The 20,752-nt window shown below is 39.0% G+C and overlaps 1 protein-coding gene across 3 annotated transcripts in view; it reads left to right on the top strand.

Annotated features, from left to right (window-relative positions):
- spop (speckle type BTB/POZ protein) overlaps positions 1-20,752 on the top strand; it is an 81,010-nt gene that overhangs the window by 51,369 nt on the left and 8,889 nt on the right. For all 3 annotated transcript variants that reach the window (XM_084409853.1, XM_084409855.1, XM_084409854.1), the window contains exons 6-8: positions 3,897-4,024; positions 15,329-15,506; positions 17,876-17,931. In XM_084409853.1, the coding sequence (XP_084265979.1) occupies positions 3,897-4,024; positions 15,329-15,506; positions 17,876-17,931 (362 nt within the window). The remainder of the gene's footprint in view (positions 1-3,896; positions 4,025-15,328; positions 15,507-17,875; positions 17,932-20,752) is intronic.

Below are 20,752 nucleotides of genomic sequence, written 5' to 3'. Positions count from 1 at the left end.
GTTCTGACACCGTGCTACTGAACTCTCTATTAATGGCAGAGTGCAAGTAGAGGATGTTTTTGTTGTTGTTGTTGAAGCAAATGCGACACATCTCTCTGTTTCTTTATTTAGTGTCATATAGCCAGACTTTTGACTATTCTCGTAAAATCCTCTCCACTTTGCAGCTTATTCTGTCCAACAACCGCCCATGTAGACAGGAATCGACCATCTAACTAAAAGACCATCTGCTAAAAGATATATAATTTGCTTGCTACTACGTGGCTTTTTTGGATATCTTTCAAAGACTAGATGCCATGGTCCTTGCAAATGTTGGCAAATCCAATAAGGAATTCTTCAGTAGAGAATAACCTGTGTATCCTGACACCTGAAAATTGCGAATGTGCAAGCCAATTGGATCAGAACTGGCTATTTCTGCCAACTTTAGCTGCTTTGTGTGTGTGCAGTGCCTACTGCATCAGGTCATCTGTGGGCGCTCAATGGGCATTTCGTCCGAGGCTGAGACTACTTAACGCCCTCGATGTCTTTCTCGAGGAGTTTGGAATTGTGGTGTTGCAGATTAAAATGATTCACTGTTGAACTCTGGTCAATTGATGCATGCCCACAGGAATTCACCTATTTTTGCTCACTTACAGACGTGTTTTTAAGGTATGGGCAAACAGAACTTGGCCTTTCAACCTCCCTGGCTTTCTGTGGGTGTATGCTTAGTGCATTTGTGATCCGAGCAACCTTCTCTTTTTCTCTCTGTGTGCCAGGACATTAGGCACTGTGCCCCAATGCCCAGTGCCGGGGCTTGAATATGTATTCCTACTGACTGCTCTTTCTTTTTCAGTGCTTTAACCCTCTCTTATCCCTCGATATCTGCATAATCCATCTGTCAGTCCTTTCTTATTGGAGCTGTATTCTGTCAGACGTCCTAAAACACTCCTCCTCGCTGCTTGTGTATTCGTGTCCACAGAGGCTTGACCCTGGTTGGATGCCAACAGGAACTTTCCCTGCCCTACTGCAATTGGTTAGTTGCCAGACGTCCCCAATGAGAGCACAAATTTAGCCACTGCCCTGATCTGACCTCAGACTTCCTCGAGAGACCAATCAGTGTCTCTGTCACTTTTTCTTTCCACTTCCTCTCGCTCTCTCGCTCTGTCTCTCCATCTTCTTTTTATATTTCTTAAAGTTTTGTGCATCTGTGGTCAAGGATTTTGCTTAGCATGTGGAATGCAATAGTTTTTTGGCTGTTTCTGTCATGGAATGAGCAGCGAAGTTGCTTTCACCTGTTGTGTGTTCATGCCAGTATGGTGTGGGGTTTGAAAAATTAAGTTTTTAAATTCTGCTTCTCCCATTTAATAGGTGAGTAACTTGATTTACTAGGAAGTTCTTGATGCTGGGAGGGTTAATTACCCACAGGTCCATCAGCATCTTCTCCAATTCAGCTGAATCAAAACATGCCATCTGTGAACACTCCTGTCTGTTCAATTCGAGACATCACAACTCATGAGCAATACAGGCAGCCCTGAAAGCCATACTTCAACAGAGCCTTAAATAATGTGTCATCTAATGAAGAGTTGAGAGCCACAGTTCTTTAACGATGCATCAAAATAACACGGGCAGCGTGGACACGCACAGGCTGAAGACGATACTTTTTATTTGACAGGTAATCACCTGGTTGCAAAATGTGTAAAATATTAACACTGAACTATGGTGAACCAAAGTGGGTCTAGCCGATGTGTAAGTTCACCACAAAATCAAAAGGCTACTTTTATATTTTATATTTAGTTTTAATTGAACAAAAATAAAGATACACTTTGCCATTTTATTTATTTTCCCTTTTTTTATGACAACTTGGCACATTTGCCAATCTAATACAAATGTCTAAAAGTATAATTTGTAAAGAGTTAATACATCTGAAATACATGTGTAAAAATATAGTATTACACTAATAAATAAAAAATGTAATTGACATATGCTTATTTGTCACAATGCAAAAATGTGTTTTCTAAAATTGATTTTTCTATATGCAAAATATAGTAATCATTATAATCAGTATGATATTAGCCTTTGTGCTATCTGGATACCAGCATCAGTCTTTGGAAAGTTGCTGTGACTCAAGTTCTGTTTTGAAGGGAGACCAGGGTCTTCCTGAGGCATGTGTTTTGTTGCCCTTCCACTGCTCCCCCATTGTGTGGATGACTGTCACAGTCGAGCTGTCAACACAGCCATTTCACACCATGTTAAAACCCCTGCACACACACACACACACACACACACACACACACACACACACACACACACACACACACACACACACACACACACACACACACACACACACACACACACACACACACACACACACACACACACACACACACAAACAAACTACAGCAGCAGATTAACCCAAAATGATTTGAGCCCCAGCTGCACTTGGCTGACAGAGAAAAGAGGAAAGATGCTTCACTAGAACAAGTGTAACGTTTAGGAAGAGAGGATGTCACGCTTGATAGAGTGTTCTTGTCACACATACCCACAATGCAACAAAAGCACAAAGGAATCTATTCATCTCTCCTTTTTTCACTCTTCCCCACTTAATGTGTCATGAATTTCTCTTCTCTCCACTTCTGTGCATGAAAGTAGTGACAAAGGAGAAATCCTCCTGTAGGTAATGTCGAAATATGTCTTGATTCAGCATCACTTTCTTGTATTTTTGTTCTTCATCCTTCTCTTATTTTTCTTCTCCATGCTGTTCTTGCTCTTCCCCTTCTCCGTTTTCTTCTCTTTCTCCTCCTCCTCATCCCTTCATCCTCCTTCCCCTCTACTCCTCCTCATCCCTTCCTCCTTTTCCTTTTTCTCCTCCTTTCCCTCTTCCTCCTCCTTTCCCTCTACTCCTCCTCCCTCCCTTCCTTCAACTCCTCCTTCCTCTCCTTCTGTTCCTCCTCCTCCTTCCCCCTTTCCTCCTTCCTCCACTTCTCAATCTCCTCCCTCCCCTTTTCCTCCTTCTCCCCCTTCTCATTCTCCTCCTCCTCCCGCTTCTGCTCCTCCTCATCCCTTCCCCTCTTCCTCCTCCTTCTCCTCTACTCCTCCTCCTTCCCCCTCCTCCTCCTCCTTCCCCTTCCCCCTCCTCCTCCTTCCCCTCTACTCCTCCTCCCTACATTCCTCCTTCCCTTCCTCCTCCTCCTCCTTCCCCTCCTCCTTCCCCCTTTCCTTCTCCTGCCTCATATCCTCCTTCTCTTACTTCTCCTCCTTCCCCTTCTCCTCCTTTTCCTACTCCTTTTCCTCCTCATTCTCATTCTCTTTCTCATTTTCCTCCTCCTTATCCTTCTTCTCCCTTTCCTTTTCTCCCCTCTATTTCTCCTCCTTTCTCTTACACTTCTCAACCAGATCCTGCCGGTCAGCTAAAACATCTGCAGTCAAGATGGAGTGAAGGTTTGAACATAGCAGCTAAAAAAAAACAAAAAAAAAACAGTCTCTCTCTCTATGTGTGTGTGTGTGTGTGTGTGTGTGTGTGTGCGCGTGCGTGCATGGAGGTTCATGCATTCATGCAGGTTTAATGTGCTTTCAGAGAAACAACAGGAGAACGAAAAATCACAGAATAATCAGACTGGTTATAAAGCAGAAATTAATGGAGAGCAAGATTATAGACCTTGCCAGATAGGTGGAAAAGCCTCTTAAATTATTATTATTAGAGTATTTGGATTCAGATTAGTCTGATCTGTGTCTGTGAGATGTTGATGTTTTTGCCTCAATCTAATACTTGACTGAATTAGCAGATGTTCTGTATTGTTTTGAAGGTTCTTTAGATTAAATTTATGTTGACAGGTCATGCCATTACAGAGACCTAGCGCAAGACCGGTGTTCTGTGTCCACCTAATCAATTTTGTGCCAATATGCTTTATTTTGTGCAGAGAGCCAGCGAGCGTATCGCTTCGTACAAGGAAAGGACTGGGGTTTCAAGAAGTTCATAAGGAGAGACTTCCTCCTGGATGAGGCCAATGGGCTGCTGCCTGATGACAAATTGACACTCTTCTGTGAGGTAAGTGATGCACGACCAATCATATGCTGAGCTTCCTTTCGTAGTTTTTTTAGATATACTACTTTTCAAAAGTTTGGGCTCAAAGTCTCTTCTGCTCACCAAGGCTGCATTTATTTGATCAAAAATAGTCAAGACAGTAATATTGTGAATTATCATTACAATTGTAAATATTTTTAAGTTTTCTATTTTAAAGGGATGGTTCGGATTAATTTCAACCTAGGGTCCTTTGCACCATGACCTTGAGCCAAACACCCCCTCAGAAGCTTTTTTTCCCCCTTTGTCGAACATTATTAAAGTTAGAGCTTATTTAGAGAGATCAGCCGAATGGCTTAGAGCAGGCGCTAACGGATCCTAGGATGTATCTCGGAAATTACCCCACTAATAATGGTACCAAACTTCTGCAGTAGTACAAATAGGTTCTGTACTCATGAAACGGAAAGTTGGAAAGTTTGTAAGCACATCAGGAGTTTATTTAAATAACACTTGCCTGATGGCTTATGCTACTGCTAACCCGGACGTCGAGGTCACTTCCGTGATTTGGGAAAAGCCCGTAAAAGTCCTGGCAGAAAGCGATGCATAAGGATGTAGTGTTACGATGCCCAGTTCCAGGAATGCACTAATATTTAGTTGGTAATACCAGTTTGCAACAATTATTAGTTAACACTAAGTTGTCAACACAACAGTACATTTTTTGGGATATATTTCTATGGACTGTTAAATTCACTAACTTTTCCCTTACACTTGTGAGTTTTGCAAAGGAATTTTATGGGCTTTTCCCAAATCACGGAAGTGACCTCGACATCCGGGTTAGCGGTTGCATAAACCATCAGGCAAGTGTTATTTAAATAAACTCCTGGGGCCGGTTTCACAAAGATAGACTTTGACTATGGCTTAGATATAGTAGATAGTCAGACTTCAGATAGACATCTAAATCAGACCGTTGCACAAAGCACTTAAGACTCTGACTATCTTAAGTAGGACTACACTGCAATGCATTCTGGGTAAAATAAGACACTTTTCAAAACAAAAAACATGGCGGATCGAGTAAGCGCATTCAACCGCTCAGTGCAGTTTACCCCAGTGGAAAATATGTGTTTGTTGGAGGAGTATAACAGTTACAAGGACATTTTACTTGGGAAATTTAGCGGAGAATGTAGTAACAAGAAGAAATGTTTAAATTATGAGCCATTTTCCCTTTTCTTTTGGCTGTTTGTAATGCAACTGATTGTTACTGCTGGTTGCCAAGGTAACATAGAGTCTTAGACCTAAGTTAACCTGGGGGTAAGGTGTCTAATTTTTTTGGTCTACATTAAGTCAGTCTTTAACTTGCATTAGACTAGTCTATGAGTAAATTTTAGACTTGTCTAACACTATAGACCAGTCTAAAATAGCTTTGTGAAACCAGCCCCTGATGTGCTTACAAACTTTCCAATGCCTCGTTTTATGAGTACAGAACCTATTTGTACTACTGTATAAGTTTGGTACCATTCCGGGCATCATTAGTGGGGTAATTTCCGAGATACAAACTTGGATACATTAGCGCCTGCACTAAGCCATTCGGCTGATCTCTCTAAATAAGCTCTAACTTTAATAATGTTCGACCAAGGGGGAAAAAAGCTTCTGAGGGGGTGTTTGGCTCGAGGTCATGGTGCAAAGGACCCTAGGTTGAAATTAGTCCGAACCATCCCTTTAATATATTTTAAAATGTAAAGTAATGGCTGAATTGTTAGCATCATTACTCTACTCTTCAGTGTCACATTGCCTTTCATTCCATTATGCTGATCTGGTGCTCAAGACTAATTTCTTATTGTCAGTGTTGAAAACTGTGAAAACTGAGGCACTTTTTACATTCTGTTACAAAGTGTTCCAACAATAACATTTATTTGAAACACAAATATTTTTTGATCAATTAGTACTTTAAATAAAAGTATTAATTGAAAAATAGTGTCTTTTTAAAATCATCCCCTTCAAAGCACTATTAGTCATAGACATTCAGACGGATGCTTTTAGTTGTTACGCAATGCCTTGCAGTGTTTGAGCGTTCTGCTACAAGTGTTGTTTAGAAATAGTCAAACTCTAAAAAATAAATAAAAAACCCCCTTGAGATCCCAGTTTTGTTCCGCTGCGCTCCGTCTAGCTGTTTTTGAGTGCCTTATGTAAACACTCCCAAAGAAATGTGTCTGATAGTTTAAGTTGATTTCAGGATCACCTGACCCCTATTTAGTCGGCTAGTCTTGAAAATATGTAGTTTTACACATCCCTAATCAAGATGGATGAACTCTTTCCTTTCCCTTCTCCTCCTTCTCCTCCTTTCCACTCTCTTCCTGTATCTATTTCCTAGAACTTTAGCATTGCCTCCTCCTTTGTTCCTTCTTGCACCATTCTTAACTCACATTTTTCCTCCCACAAATTCCATTCTTATATATATTTATTTTTTTGCCTACATTTGAGGTGTTTCTCTCTATTTCTTTTTTAGGTGTTAGCACCTTAAATAAGGGCCTGAGCATACATTCCTCTCTCTCTCTCCTTTTCTCCCTCTGTGTTTTTAATGAGGAGAGGGGTCCCATTAGAGGTGGAGTACTTGGTGTCATTGTGGCCAGTGAGATGGAGGGATTTAGGAGGAAAATGAGGATCTAATTCTGGTTTCATTTTCTCCCACTTTAAAGACTGGCGACAAATCAGATTGATAACGCATCAGTTTTAGCTAATGATTCGTTGACTTTGGTAGCTATTTTCTTCTGTTCCTTTTCTAGTTCCAAGCTCCATTTTTCTTTTTCTAGAATTTTGTTCTCTCTCTCCCTCTCTCCCCTCTAGCCCCCCCCCCCTCTCTCTCTCTCTCTCTCTCTCTCTCTCTCTCTCTCTCTCTCTCTCTCTCTCTCTCTCTCTCTCTCTCTCTCTCTCTCTCTCTCTCCCTCTCTCCCCTCTAGCCCCCCCTCTCTCTCTCTCCTTCACCTGTTCTTGCTTTCTCTTTCTTCTTCTTTCTCACCTCTCCATCGCTCCCTCATTCCACCTACATCCTCCAGCAGGTAGATTGCTCATAGTAAATAAATGAGCTCTGCACTTCTCTCTCTCCATCTGACAGCAGCCATCTTTCACTCAGTGCAGCCATATGCCACACTGATATCTCAGAGATCCACTACGGCTGCAACATCTGCTGCTGATATATACGTACACACATATACACACACAAAAGTTAAGAAATGGTAGCAAGTTGAAGGAATAGTTCACTGAAAAATTAAGATTGTTTATTCACTCTCGTACTTTTATGGTGCTTTTGCTTCCTTTTTTGAAGCTTGAAGCCTCTTATTTATTGCAATTGTATTAAAAAGAGCGACAGATACGGTTCGTCAAAATTTCTCCTTTTACCATTTAAACGTTTAAAGTCAGTACTTTTTTATCTTCAACCAGACTACATTTATTGGATCAAAAATATAGTAAGATAATGTAAAGCTGAATTATCAGCATCATTACCCCAGTCTTCAGTGTCACATGATCCTTCAGAAATCATTCTAATGATGATTTGCTGCTTCATAAGCATTTCTTATTGTCAATGTTGAAAACAGTTGTGCTTAACATTTTGTGGAAACCTTGATACATTATTTGATGATTAGAAATTTAAAAAGAACAGCACTTATTTGAAATAGAAATATTTGACTACACTATAAATGTCTTCACTGTCACTTTTAATCAGTTTACTGTCCTTGCTGAATGTTAGTATTCATTTCTTTCAAAAAGAACATTTAATGACCTCAGACTTTTGAACGGTATTGTATGTTCCACAGAAGAAAGTCATACAAGTTTTGGACAACATGGTGTGGGGAAATTATGAGTGAACTGTCACTTTAAGAGGAAGGAATGTTCTGTACCTGCAGCATCTGCTTTGTTTCTCTTCACCCCCAAAACACTGAGGGCTCAGCAGAGATGAGAGTGTGATGAAGGGAAGGAGAAGTGCTAAACCATGTTACCTTAATGAAAGTGAAAGAGGATTTGATTGTGTTAGTATTTACACTGAAAGTTTCTCTGTATACTGTACATTCACACAACATATGTGACAAACTGATGTGTTACGATCCTCTGAGAAACACCCCAAAACGCATTAATCGTTTCCTCAGTGTTGTGCTTGCATCTCTACAAAAGTCAGAAATCCCTTTTCACAGATGTATGAGGTTGGTAGTCTCTCTGCGCACGAGTCAGCTCACACGCATACATTATCACAACGAGTTCGGTGAGACGAGAGGCAGATGCTGGTGTCAGAAGGAGGGAAAGGGAGAAATAAGATCAGATGAAGGAGAAAAAGGGAGGTTTGCGGTCAGGGCCAGACTTGAACAGCTTGAGTGGAAATGATGCGTGTAAAAACATATGTGTTGTCTGTAACAGAATGACTGTTTAAACACAAACTCTGTCACAAACATACAGCTGCTCACAAATAAAGCTTGCATCTCTGTTGTTCTGTATCTGTTTCTTTAGGATGCAGTGAGTGAAATTGATCACATAGTTTTGACATCAGATAATATTAGGGATGCACGATGATATCGGCACAACATCGGTGTCGGCCGATAAAAGCTTTAAATGACCATCATCGGCATCGGCCGATATGATCATTTCTGCCGATGAGCCTTGCCGATAGTGTGGCGTGTTTCCTATGTGCATGTGACGACCGTGCATGAGGGCCAGCAACTTAACATGTGGAGGCATTTTGAGCATGGGCGTCAGTTTGGTTTGAGATGTGCTGGGGACAGAGACACATTGGCAAGTGCGTTTTCAGAAGTGCTGGGTACAATGACGCAGTAATTTTTCTTTCGTACAGGTCATGTTTTGAAAGACGATGTCCTGTAGCTTACTAATGTAAACTCTCCAAGCTACTATGCTCTCCACAGAGCATAAAATATTCATTTTATTTTATTTTTCGTGTTCGCATTTATGAGGAAAAACAGTGACAGTTCTCCGTTACGGACGTGAGCGCTCTGAAAGCGGCACTAAAAGAGACTGCTTTAAAACTTTCACAGAGACCTCAAGCAGAAAGCACAAAGCCTTTCTAAGTGAATTTCGTTTTGTATTAATTGTATCTTAATTTTAATCAATGTTTCATCAACCAATTGCCTGGATTTAATAAATAATAAGTAAAGCAGATAATAGATATCATGACACGGAGGCGCCCGCGATTGAACTGGAGCTAGTCTCATAAATGAAACGAAACTCAGCATAGCCTACTTGCCTCACAGACCTGAGAAATATATCTATTATCTACAGAACGCTTGAAATCATATTTTTAAACAGAACAATTCAAAACGAAAGAAAACTATGTAATCCGAAATGTGCATTTCTCTCTGGCGCGTTCACTACTGCGAAGACCGCGAGTCAGTCAACTTCATCTTTGCAGAATTTCAGCCAACACAGAAAACACTTGTTTATTAATAAACAATTAAAATGTCTCCTTGCTATATTTGACATATTCATAATCATTACTTTTGCGGTTCGTTGTGACAGCTTTTAGTTGCTTTATTGGCAGCGCCACCCTTACATGTTACATGAACGTGTTGCATTAATGAGAAATTGAACAGGTGTTCCTAATAATCCTTTAGGTGAGTGTATATGTCTATACAGTCATGTGAAAAAGAATTTTAAGGCCTGCTAAAGACCAGATGATTTTTTGATTCTTAAAACCATAGAACTCAAAGGGGTGTACTCCCTTTGAGTTCTATGGTTTTAAGAATCAAAAAATCTTCTGGTCTTTAGCAGGTCTTAAAAAAAGGTCAATTCAACCTCAGATGAACACCACCACATGACACATTAAGCCTCGTTATCATTTATTTAACAAAAATAAAGCCAAAATGGAGAAGCCATGTGTGACAAACTAAGTACACCTTATGATTTAATTGCTTATAGCACCATCTTTAACAGCAATAACTAGAAGTAATCATTTCCTATATGGCTTTCTCAGTCTCTCACAGTGTTCAGCATGAATTTTGGCCAAAAAAAAAAAAAAAAAAAACCTTTACAACGTTGCGTCAGTTCATTGAGGTTTGTGGGCATCTGTTTATGCACAGCTCTCTCAGGTCCTGCCACAGCATTTCAATCGGGTTGAGGTCTGGACTTTGATTAGGCCATTGCAACACCTTGATTCTTTTCTTTTTCAGCCAGTCTGTTGTAGATTTGCTGGTGTGCTTGGGGTCATTGTCCTGTTGCAAGGCCCAATTTTGACCAATCTTTAGCTGTCGGAAAGATGGACACACATTTGACTCTAGAATACTTTGGTGCGCAGAGGAGTTCATGGTCGACTCAAAGACCTTAAGATGCTCAGCAGGTCCTGTGGCTGCAAAATTTCAAATCATCATTCACCCCTCCTCCACCTTGATGCTTGATTTGGTTGATTTGGCTTGGTTTCATTTGGTTTCCGCCATACATCGCACTGTGAATTTTGGCCAAACATCTCCACTTTGGTCCAAAGGACGTTGTTCCAGAAGTATTGTGGTTTGTTCAGATGCAACTTTGCAAATCTGTGCTGCCATTTAAAAAAAAAAAAAGTAAAGCAGTTTTCTCCTGGCAACCCTTCCAAACCAGCCATACTTGTCCAGTCTTTTTTCTATTTGTACTGTCATGAACTTTAACATTTATCATGCTAACTGAGGCCTGTAGAGTCTGAGATGTAGTTCTTGTTTTTTTTTTTTGCTGTTTCTCTGAGCATTGCACTGTCTGACATGTCTGAATTTGCTGGGACGTCCACTCCTGGGAAGATTGGCAACTGTCTTGAATGTTTTCTACTTATGAATAATCTTCCTCACTGTAGAATGATGGACTTTGGCTTAGCTCCAGTCTATTTAACGGATCTTCTATCGCCCTATAATCCATCGCGCTCTTTAAGATCACTAAATTCAAGGCTTTTGGTCATACCTAGGATATCCAGATCCACCAAAGGAGGGAGAGCATTTTCACATTTAGCCCCAAAACTCTGGAATAGCCTTCCTGATAGTGTTCGTTGCTCAGACTCGCTCTCCCAGTTTAAAACTAGATTAAAGTCGCATCTCTTCAGCCAGGCATTCATATAATATTTTTAATCTTACAGTTCAAATTACAATCCGGCCTCTAGTTAAGAAATGCCAGAGGAGAACTGGCCCCCGACTGAGCCTGGGTTCTCCCAAGGTTTTTTTTTCTCCATTGGGTCACCTGATGGAGTTTTAGGACACCATTAGGTCACTTGGAGTTTTTCGGTTCCTTGCCACTGTTGCCTTTGGCTTGCTCAGTTGGGGATATTCTGGGGATATTTAATTTGATTTTATCAATCAATAAATTCCACTAGAAACAAACCTTGTTGTATTATTTTAATTTAATACTGTGAAGCTGCTTTGATACAATCTGTATTGTGAAAAGCGCTATACAAATATACTTGACTTGACTTGACTTTGTTTGGAAATGGCCATATAGCCATTCTCAGATTAATGGCAGCAACAATTGCTTCTCTAAGATCATTGATCATTGTCTTTCCTCCTTGGCATTGTGTTAACACACCTGCACGCTCTAGACCACCAAGCTGCCAAAATTTCTGCTTTTATAGAGGTGATCATGATTGCTGAAGATCAATGGCATTTGATTAGCAGTTTTTCACACATGGCTTCTCTGGTTTGGCCTAGTTTTTGTTAAATAAATATTGACATGGTTGTAATATGTCATGTTGGTGTTCATCTCAGGTTGTATTTTCCTAATTTTTAGACCTGCCAAAGACCAGATTATATTTTGTATGTCCTGATACATAAAACCATAGATCGTGTTTTTTTTATTATTTTTTATTATGTTTTTAAAAGAAGTCTCTTCTGCTCACCAAGGCTGCATTTTATTTAATCCAAAATACAGCAAAAACAGTAATATTGTGATTTTTTTTTTTTCAATTTAAAATAACTGTTTTCAATTTAAATACATTTTTAAAATGGTTTATTCCTGTGTTGACAAAGCTACATTTTCTGCATCATGATCCTTCAGAAATGTTGTTCTATTCTTTGATGTATACAAAGTTCAAAAGAACAGCATTTATTTGAAATAGAAAGCTTTTGTAAATAGGACCATCGAATGTATTATTATACATTCCATATTCTGTATTATATCTGAGAAGTAGTGGAACATTCTGTGCTTAATGTCTTTTGCATTGATGCACAGTGGTGTGTTTCTTATTAAGAGATGAAGAGAGAAGATACAGTGTGGTAATTCGCTCAATAAAGTGTGTGTAATTTACTCACTGCTTGATTTGATTAATCAATGAATGCATTATGACCTGAACAAGCTCATTAGCATGAGGCTGATGCAGTGCTAGTAGTCAGAACTGCCGCTGTCCTTAAGTGTGTATTTATAGATGCAGGAAGTCACCTGGCATTGTTTTTTCTTCTCTTCTCTTCTCTTCCTCTTTCTGTTTTGCGTGCCACTAATGAGTGAGTGATGAATGTCCGCACATGGGTTTAACGTGTGTTGCCCGTTCATTCATTAAATTCAGGGGGAGAATTGCATACACACAAGTTTACACCCTCCTCCCTCATTAGTTTCTGTGTTTAGATTTACACACACAGTAAACTGTTCTCTCATACTAGAGTCCAGACAGCACAGAGCTGCTCTAGTGCCCATCTCGCACTGCTCATTAAAGTGATGTGCTCGACTTTAAAGTAGTGATCCGTCCAATTTCTGAGGCTGAAGATAAAGTCTTGTGTTTGTAAACACACAGATTGACTCAGAACTCCAGGACTTTTTCAGCAGCATTTTCAACACTAAATAATTCCATAAATTCCATAGGCTTTATAAAAAAACAAAAAGACTTGAGCTATAATATTTGATATGAATCATGACATTACAACACTATCTTGAGGCTTTTTCTCTCATGTTTCGTGGTAATTTGAAATGAACCAAAAATGATGAAATTACAGCGACTGATGCATTAATAATCACCTGCTTATAAAATGGGAACATTTACGACTGTAAGAGCATTAAAAAAAACCCTTTTTTTATATATATTTTTTATATATATATATATATATATATATGGATAGCAGAAAGGGTAAACAGGAAATGGTTGTATTTTTTGGGTCCCCAACCTGTCCTCATCTTGCTAGTTTTCCCACCCTCTTTCCTTGTTTGTCCCTCTCCTTCTCGTCTGCTGTCTTCCCTGTTTTCCTTCAGGGGAAAGCCTGCTCCTCCATTAAGAACATACAAGGGTCCTTGACATTTAATTTCCTGTTTGTGGTGCTCTTTTACCCCCTTCCTCTGTGTCATACTCACTCTCCTCCATCTCCATCAGCTTCGTCTCATTCTCACTCCCTTTCACTCTTCTTCTGTGTCATTTTCACCCCTGTCAGCTCATGATCCTTGAATGTTTTTGTTTTTAGTTTTTTTTAACCACAAACATTGTGGGATTGTGCTAATTGTTTAATTGGCTAAATTGAGCTTGAATGTCATTATGCAGCAAATAAGAAATTTCCAGTTTTCTAACGTTGCCTTTACACAGTTCAAATTAAATTGAATATACAGTACTTGCCTTATGATGCCCAAAATGTTGTAAAGGAAGGCAGCTTACAAGGTTTTGAAGTCTTGAGGCTTGTCTGTGAGGAGTTTTGCTCATTAAGGAAATGTGCCTTATACGGCAATTAACTTGGTGTGAGAACCTGTGGCATTTCTCTGTGTGTGTGTGTGTGTGTGTGTGTGTGTGTGTCACCTGGAGTGAGATAAATGAACCTGCTTATGTCTGCGGGAACAGGTGGCTAAGTCAGCATGGTGGCCCGCCACACACACACACACATACACACGCTCACACACAGAGACCAGTAACAAATTGAGGCAATTTGTGCAAATTAAGAGATAACTAGACGGCTGCCCTTGTTGAACAGTCGTTGTAGTGTCCCCCCTGATAATCAGAATCTACCATTTTGGCTGACATATGGATGTCCTTAAATGTGTCTTTAAAATAAACACAAAGGTTAACCCAGTGCACATGAATCTACAGTAGTGGTTGATTTGTGTGTGTGTTTTTTTTTATATATATATATGTATGTATGTGTGTGTGTGTGTGTGTGTGTGTGTGTGTGTGTGTGTGTGTGTGTGTAAGGGGATAGAATATACAGTTTGTACAGTATAAAAACCATTACGCCTATGGAATGTCCTCACAAATCACATAAACATGGCTGTGTGTGTGTGTGTGTGTGTGTGTGTGTGTGTGTGTGTGTGTGTGTGTGTGTGTGTGTGTGTGTGTGTGTGTGTGTGTGTGTGTGTGTGTGTGTGTGTGTGTGTGTGTGTGTGTGTGTGTGTGTGTGTGTGTGTGTGTGTGTGTGTGTAAGCAATAAGGTACGAGAGGCTGTGCTGTATCATGAATAAGTAACGGCTGAAGGGCAACCCCTTCAGCCGTTACTTATTCACGATACAGCACTTGCCTTGAGTACCTTATTGCTTTTATAAAACAGTTAACACACAATATTAAAGTGTAAAAAAAAAATGTGTTAGTGCAACTTTCATGAAGTTAAATCAATAAAAGCATTCCTTCCGCTCGAAAAAAATAGTCCCTGACCGTGAACAACAACGTTCCAATGTGGAATATGCATGAAAGCTCAAATAAAAACAACAAACCGTTCTCAAACTTTATCGTGATGAATAGAAGGCAGATGAATTTGGCGCAGTGATAAATAGAACCGTTGGGGGAAGCGGTCATAGCCGTGTTTTATCGTGAATAAAGCACAGCTATTGACCAATCAGAATCAAGGATTGGAACTAACCGTTTTTTATTTATATATATATATATAATTTAATACTAATATAACCGTTAAGTTGAAGAAAAATTATATTTTACTTTTTCATATGATTGTCCTTAAATGACACATGAATCTGGTGTCTTTAAGTAGTGATTGACTTCTGTGTGTTCTTTAAATGGCCACTATCGGGAGAAGGGTGGCTAATGGCTGACATAATTATAATTATAATTATATATTATATATAATATATAAAGGTGCACTCAGTATTTTGTTAAATAAATACACTGTGCTTTTTCTTCAATACTTAGTCAACGGCACTTAAGAATATTTAAAATTGTGAACTATCAATTAACAATTTTGTCCTATTTTGCAACTGATGCCGAGAGGAATGACCACTTCTGTTATCTCAAAATGATCAAATATAGGCTGATTATTGGCATGGTCAATATACCAGTCTAACTACCTTTACAATGCACGCGTTCAATACATGGGCTGATATGCAGGCATCTCTTTCTAGTATGATAGTATTGTTGTAACTGCAAAAATACAAATTTTTCATGTGCAAAACATTCTGTTTTTGTGAGCTTAGGTGAGTGTGGTGCAGGACTCCGTGAATATCTCGGGTCAGAACACCATGAACATGGTGAAGGTCCCTGACTGCCGCCTGGCAGATGAACTGGGCGGACTGTGGGAACATTCCAGATTCACGGACTGCTCGCTGTGTGTCGCTGGGCAAGAGTTCCAGGCGCACAAAGCTATTCTGGCAGGTATGTGGTAAACACACAGACACACACACTCGCATGCACTCTATTCACATATGCTGAGATTTGGTCATGGACAACTTTAAATAAAATTATTGCAGATGTCAACTGATATGGGTTGGCTGATAAGTCTAATTTTAGTGTTATTTATATACTTTGGTAATATTTATGAATATTTTTATTAATTTTTTTCAGGGTTTAATTTCAGTTTTAGTCATTTTAGTACTTCAACTTATTTTAGTTAGTTGGCGAGGCAACATTTCTAATTTTCCTTTTTTTTGTTTTTCATCTTTTTTTTTTATTGAAAACTATTTTTAATTGTTTTAGTTTGTTTTAGTTAACAACACTAATGCAGATATTTAAAGTAGGGACACACCAAACTGACGGCAAAGAACTAGCGCTGATGAAAGCCGACTGTGTTGTTGCCTTCGTCTGGGCAAAAAAGCTGCTCTTTAACATGCCTAGAGAACTACAGCCGGCTGTCAGCTAGCATGCGCGTTCTGCGCCTGCATGTAAATGAGACGACTGTCTGTTTCTGCACATATATTCGTCATTCAAAAAGGGAAACCGACGCTGCAGATACACAAACCGTTAACAAAGCAGTGCGTGCTTACAGTTTTGAATATCAATCCTGCTGATCACTTTCTTTATTCCACTCCGCTCATGTTATTATTAAAATATTCGCCCAGGAACACTCAGGTAAGATGACGTAACATTAGAACAGCCTTCTATCTGTACCGTTTCGACTTCTTTGCTCGCTACTTTTATTGTTGTGCACTGACTCGTTCACTAAGCTGAACAGCCAATCAGAGTTCTCTCTCTCACCGACGGCCCGATGCCGATTCTACATGCTGAATCGGGCAAAAAAAAAATGAAACAAAAAATAGTATAATATGTATTATGCATTAGTATAATATGACTTGCTGTTTTTGTTGGTTTGGTTTTTATTGTATTTATATGATATTTGTATTTTTAGCCTTGAATGCTGACATGGCACTAAATAAAATAATCTGAATCTGTATATCATTAGTACATTTTAATGACAAATTCGCAACAAGTTTACATAATAATATTGACAAATTTATTAGTAGATTTTTTACGTCATTAAAGTCTTATCAGTAAATAATATTCAGATCTCCCTCTGGCTGTGTTCAAAGAATAAGACAGCTGTCTCATTGCCCAGTCAGTCAGTGACTCACCAGACAGCTTTTTAGTATGAAGGCGCTTTTTAGTATGAAGGCGCCTTTTATGGAAATTGGTTTTACATTTCAAGAACAAATTTATGTGAGCTTTAGAGATAACCAAGTGAATATTTAATGACTACAATGCTTATATCTGGTTAAAAATGAATCTTAAGCTGAAAATGTACATGTGTTAACTATTTCGCTGTTTTTAACTGCTCTATCACACCAGCAGCATTTTTATTTAATTTTTTTTAATCTAACTGCTGACCCACACGCACAGGATTGTGGGATATCATAGGCAGCGAAAGACGCATATGTGCTGCCTTCAAAAATCGACCAGACAGAATTTTTGACATTATGTTAGGGGAACATTTGAATACCTTCCTACCAATGTATGCTGTCTGAGAGGGCAGCGTTGTTCAGGTTTCACACAGCCTCACTCTCTCCCGCTGTCGCTCATGGTGAGGCGGGATTCCTCGTTATCTGGCCGTACCTGGTAGTGCTCATTAATCGCCTTGGAGACTGAGCTGATCGGCTGGTGTCTGAGCTGTGATTAGACTGTGTGTGTGAGACTGTGTGTGCGCGCCTGTGCGCGTGAGGGAGGGAATGTGCCAGACTTCACATGCTCCTTTTAAACAAGTTAAAGTTGCCCTAGATGGATCTGACTCCATATCCAGACTTAACAGAGAGGAAGGTCTGAGCCGCCACCATTCCCTGGGTTAATCAGCCAAAAGGTTCGGCAGTTGCACCAAGGCACAAGTTGTCGGAGGAGCCGCTGTTAGATGTTGACTGAAACATTTCTTCAGAATCCCTGTTCACCATACCTCTTATGATTCAACACAAAAGCATTATACACATAATTTGAATTGATTGTCATTTGCCAAGCTTCATGAAAGCAGAACTTTTCCTCTTATTTGAGTAGATTGTATTGTACCTTTCTTTTTCAGATTTTTATTTGTTTTATGTTATTTTTCAAGGTTTAAAAATGTGTAATGTTGTGGTTCATAGCATGAACTCTTTATCAAAGAACATTTTTAAATTGCCTTCGGAGAACGTGAATGGAGGAAAATACTTGAAACCAATGCTGCTTAAAAAGTGGCCTATCGCTGTTTTGCTCTATTATAAATTTTTGACGTAAGTTTGTGTTGTGTATTAAACAAACTCTTTCTTCTCTCTCTTTTACTTTCTCAGCACGTTCCCCAGTTTTCAGCGCTATGTTTGAACACGAGATGGAGGAGAGTAAAAAGGTGAGTCGAGTGTAGTCTCCCTCCCTTCTCCCATTTTTGTCTCATTAATCTTCAAAAGCAGTGAGACAACTCCAGTCCTTTTAGGCTGTCACAATCACAGAGCCCCTCACACCATTTACATTTCATGTTGTTTTTCATGCAAGTGTTTTCCTGATGTCTCAATTCTGTGTTTTTTATACAGTAAGTGTATTCGTGATCTCTCAGTAAGAATTATTTTCAGTCCGGCCGTGTGTGTTTGATCTAATGCCTCTGCATTTACAGAATTGCTCAACTGTACTGTCTTCCTGCTCGGTTTTCAATAGCCGATCATAAATCACTATTTGCTATTTTTCTTACGTGGCTTTTTAATATGGCAGTCTTATTAGGCCTGATATAGATCACAGCAGTGAGGATAGCCTGTGTAAATCAAGAGGGCTGCACTTTGTTAAATACAAAAAGTGGAATTTTTGGAATATATTTTATATATTCGCAGCATTGTTATTGTTAGCTACAACTTAAACTATTCAATAATATTAAAATGAAAAAAAAAAGGGTTTTTTTTTTATGTAATTCGACAACTAAAATAAGTTTGTTGAAATACATAAAACTGAAATAAAAATAAAGAAAAAAATAATACAAAATAATAAAAGGACACTTGTATAAATAAATGCTAATTCATTATATGAATAAGTACTGCAATAGTATAGAAATGATCCTGAAATTACACCCCTACCCTTCCCCTGACAGACTTCCTGCTCTTCCTCCTTATCATCATCTATGATATTCACATATTTCACCATCTGCTGATCCAGTATTCCTCTGCCTCCCTCCTCCTGTCGTTCTCTCCATATCCCCCCTTTCCCAGAGTTTCATCATGCACCATTTTTTGGGACAGGATGTGCTTGCTTTTGGGGTTTGTGGAGCAGTGAGATTTCCTGTTGTTCCTTTTGCTTGTGTGGCTTATTAACTTTGTGAGGGTCCATGCAAATATGTGAGACTGAGTTAAGTGCTAAGAGAAGGGTGTGTGTGTGTGGTTAATAGATGAATGTTGGGATCTGGGGCTGTTTGTGTATTAGGCATGTGTGAAAGCGAGTGTGTCAGGTCTAGATGATGGTTGGGGCTCAGTGATTTAGCTGTGGCATCTGTAGAATATTGATGGCTTTGATGCTCAAATAGAGAAAATCTCAAGAGAATAGAGAGGAAATGCCTCATCAGAGAGAGACTAAACAGATGAGTTGCCCTTTATATCTAAAGGAAAGACTCCTGAAAATCTGCACATGAGCTTGTCTGGATACTTGTGACTTTTCACACCAGAGCTTCAGGTGTGGACCAGAGTACTTTTGATGACCAAGTTCTTTTTTTTCTTTTTCTTTTTTGGTTGGTGTGGACGTTACACTATCATACTAAACTGCATTTGAGTGAGTTGAAAGTTATAATGTTATTCTATGTGTTAGTTTCTTTGGCTGTATGAGACTAGCAGTAAGCTAGATCAACGTTAGAATAACATACTGATCATTTTCTAATATTTCATCATGTTGAGCTATATAACATTGATTCGTTTTAAGTACATTTGCTCACCTGTCTAATAAAGTACGTGCAAGAGCGGCGTCCCGGTCAAGTCGTGACTCGTGAAGCTCTGTCAAGTCCAAGTTAGTTGCGGACGTGTAGCTCTCGGCATCTCGAAAATGCCACGCTGATATTGATCCTCGTTTTAGTTCTCCTTTTGTCCCAAAGTCTGCATGCCATGGTCCATAATGTTTGAATGAAACAACAGTATGCCGCTAGATGTAACGCAGTTGTCCATGTCTGTAGCCATGGTTACTATGGCAGTACAAGCGGAAACTAGGGATAACGTGGATATTAAGTCATTGACTGGCTTACAAGTTACAAGGGACGGGCACTATTTAAAATTGTGAATTTCTCTGAATGTACAAATTCTTGGAAACATTTAACATAATGTAAGCAACCAATGGATATTTTGATATCATATATATTATATTACATTACAAATTAAATCATTTACACCGAAAAATTACAATTGCTTTAACTAATGTTATGAGATTGTTTTAAATATACAAATAAGAAATGTTGGAAAGAATGATACTTTTAAACATAACACTAAACCACCAGTAGGTGGCGGCAGGCGACCGCCTTAATGAGCGAGTTATTGAGTCATTCATTCAAAGATTTTTTCAAATGACTGATTCAAAAATGAGACTGTTTATGAATGGGTCATTGAATCTTTGACTCATTCAAAATGCTGAATCATTCAGTACTGAAAACACGGCTGAGTGTTCCTGTGAGATACGCTATTGTTCTGCTGTGATCTTTGTTTGGAAATATTTTCGCTGCTGAAACGGAACAAAAACAGTCAATATTGTATCTAAAATGTAAGTGACCTAATTTTAACTGTTTATTTAACTGTTGTATGAAATCAATGTCACATTTTCAATCATGGTATTCAGGAAAACAGCACTTGTGTGAGGTTGCTTAACTGCATCATGTTAAAAATATCTCCACAATTTGAATATTTATCGGTAAATATGTTGTTAACTGAGTTTTACTGTGTGTGCACAACCTTGTTACCGTCAGTAATACATTATCCACTATCGATCGCAACTTACAATAAGTGTGTTAAAATCAGAATCATTCTCTCGTTTTAGTGATTCCCTAGTTATTTTTTTGTTATTGACGTTCTAATCAGGCTTCTTGTCCGGTCGGGCAAGTAAAATTCTTATTTACTTGCCCTTCAAAAAATCCACTTGTCCCGGACAAGCGTTAATGTCGAGCCCTGATTATATTGTCATTTACTCACCCTCATTTATTTGAAATAGAAATCTTG

The sequence above is a fragment of the Rutilus rutilus genome, assembly GCF_951802725.1.
Source record: "Rutilus rutilus genome assembly, chromosome: 1".
Taxonomy (NCBI): Eukaryota; Metazoa; Chordata; class Actinopteri; order Cypriniformes; family Leuciscidae; genus Rutilus; species Rutilus rutilus.
Note: the sequence above shows the minus strand (reverse complement) of the source record. Positions and strands in the feature narration are given on the sequence as shown.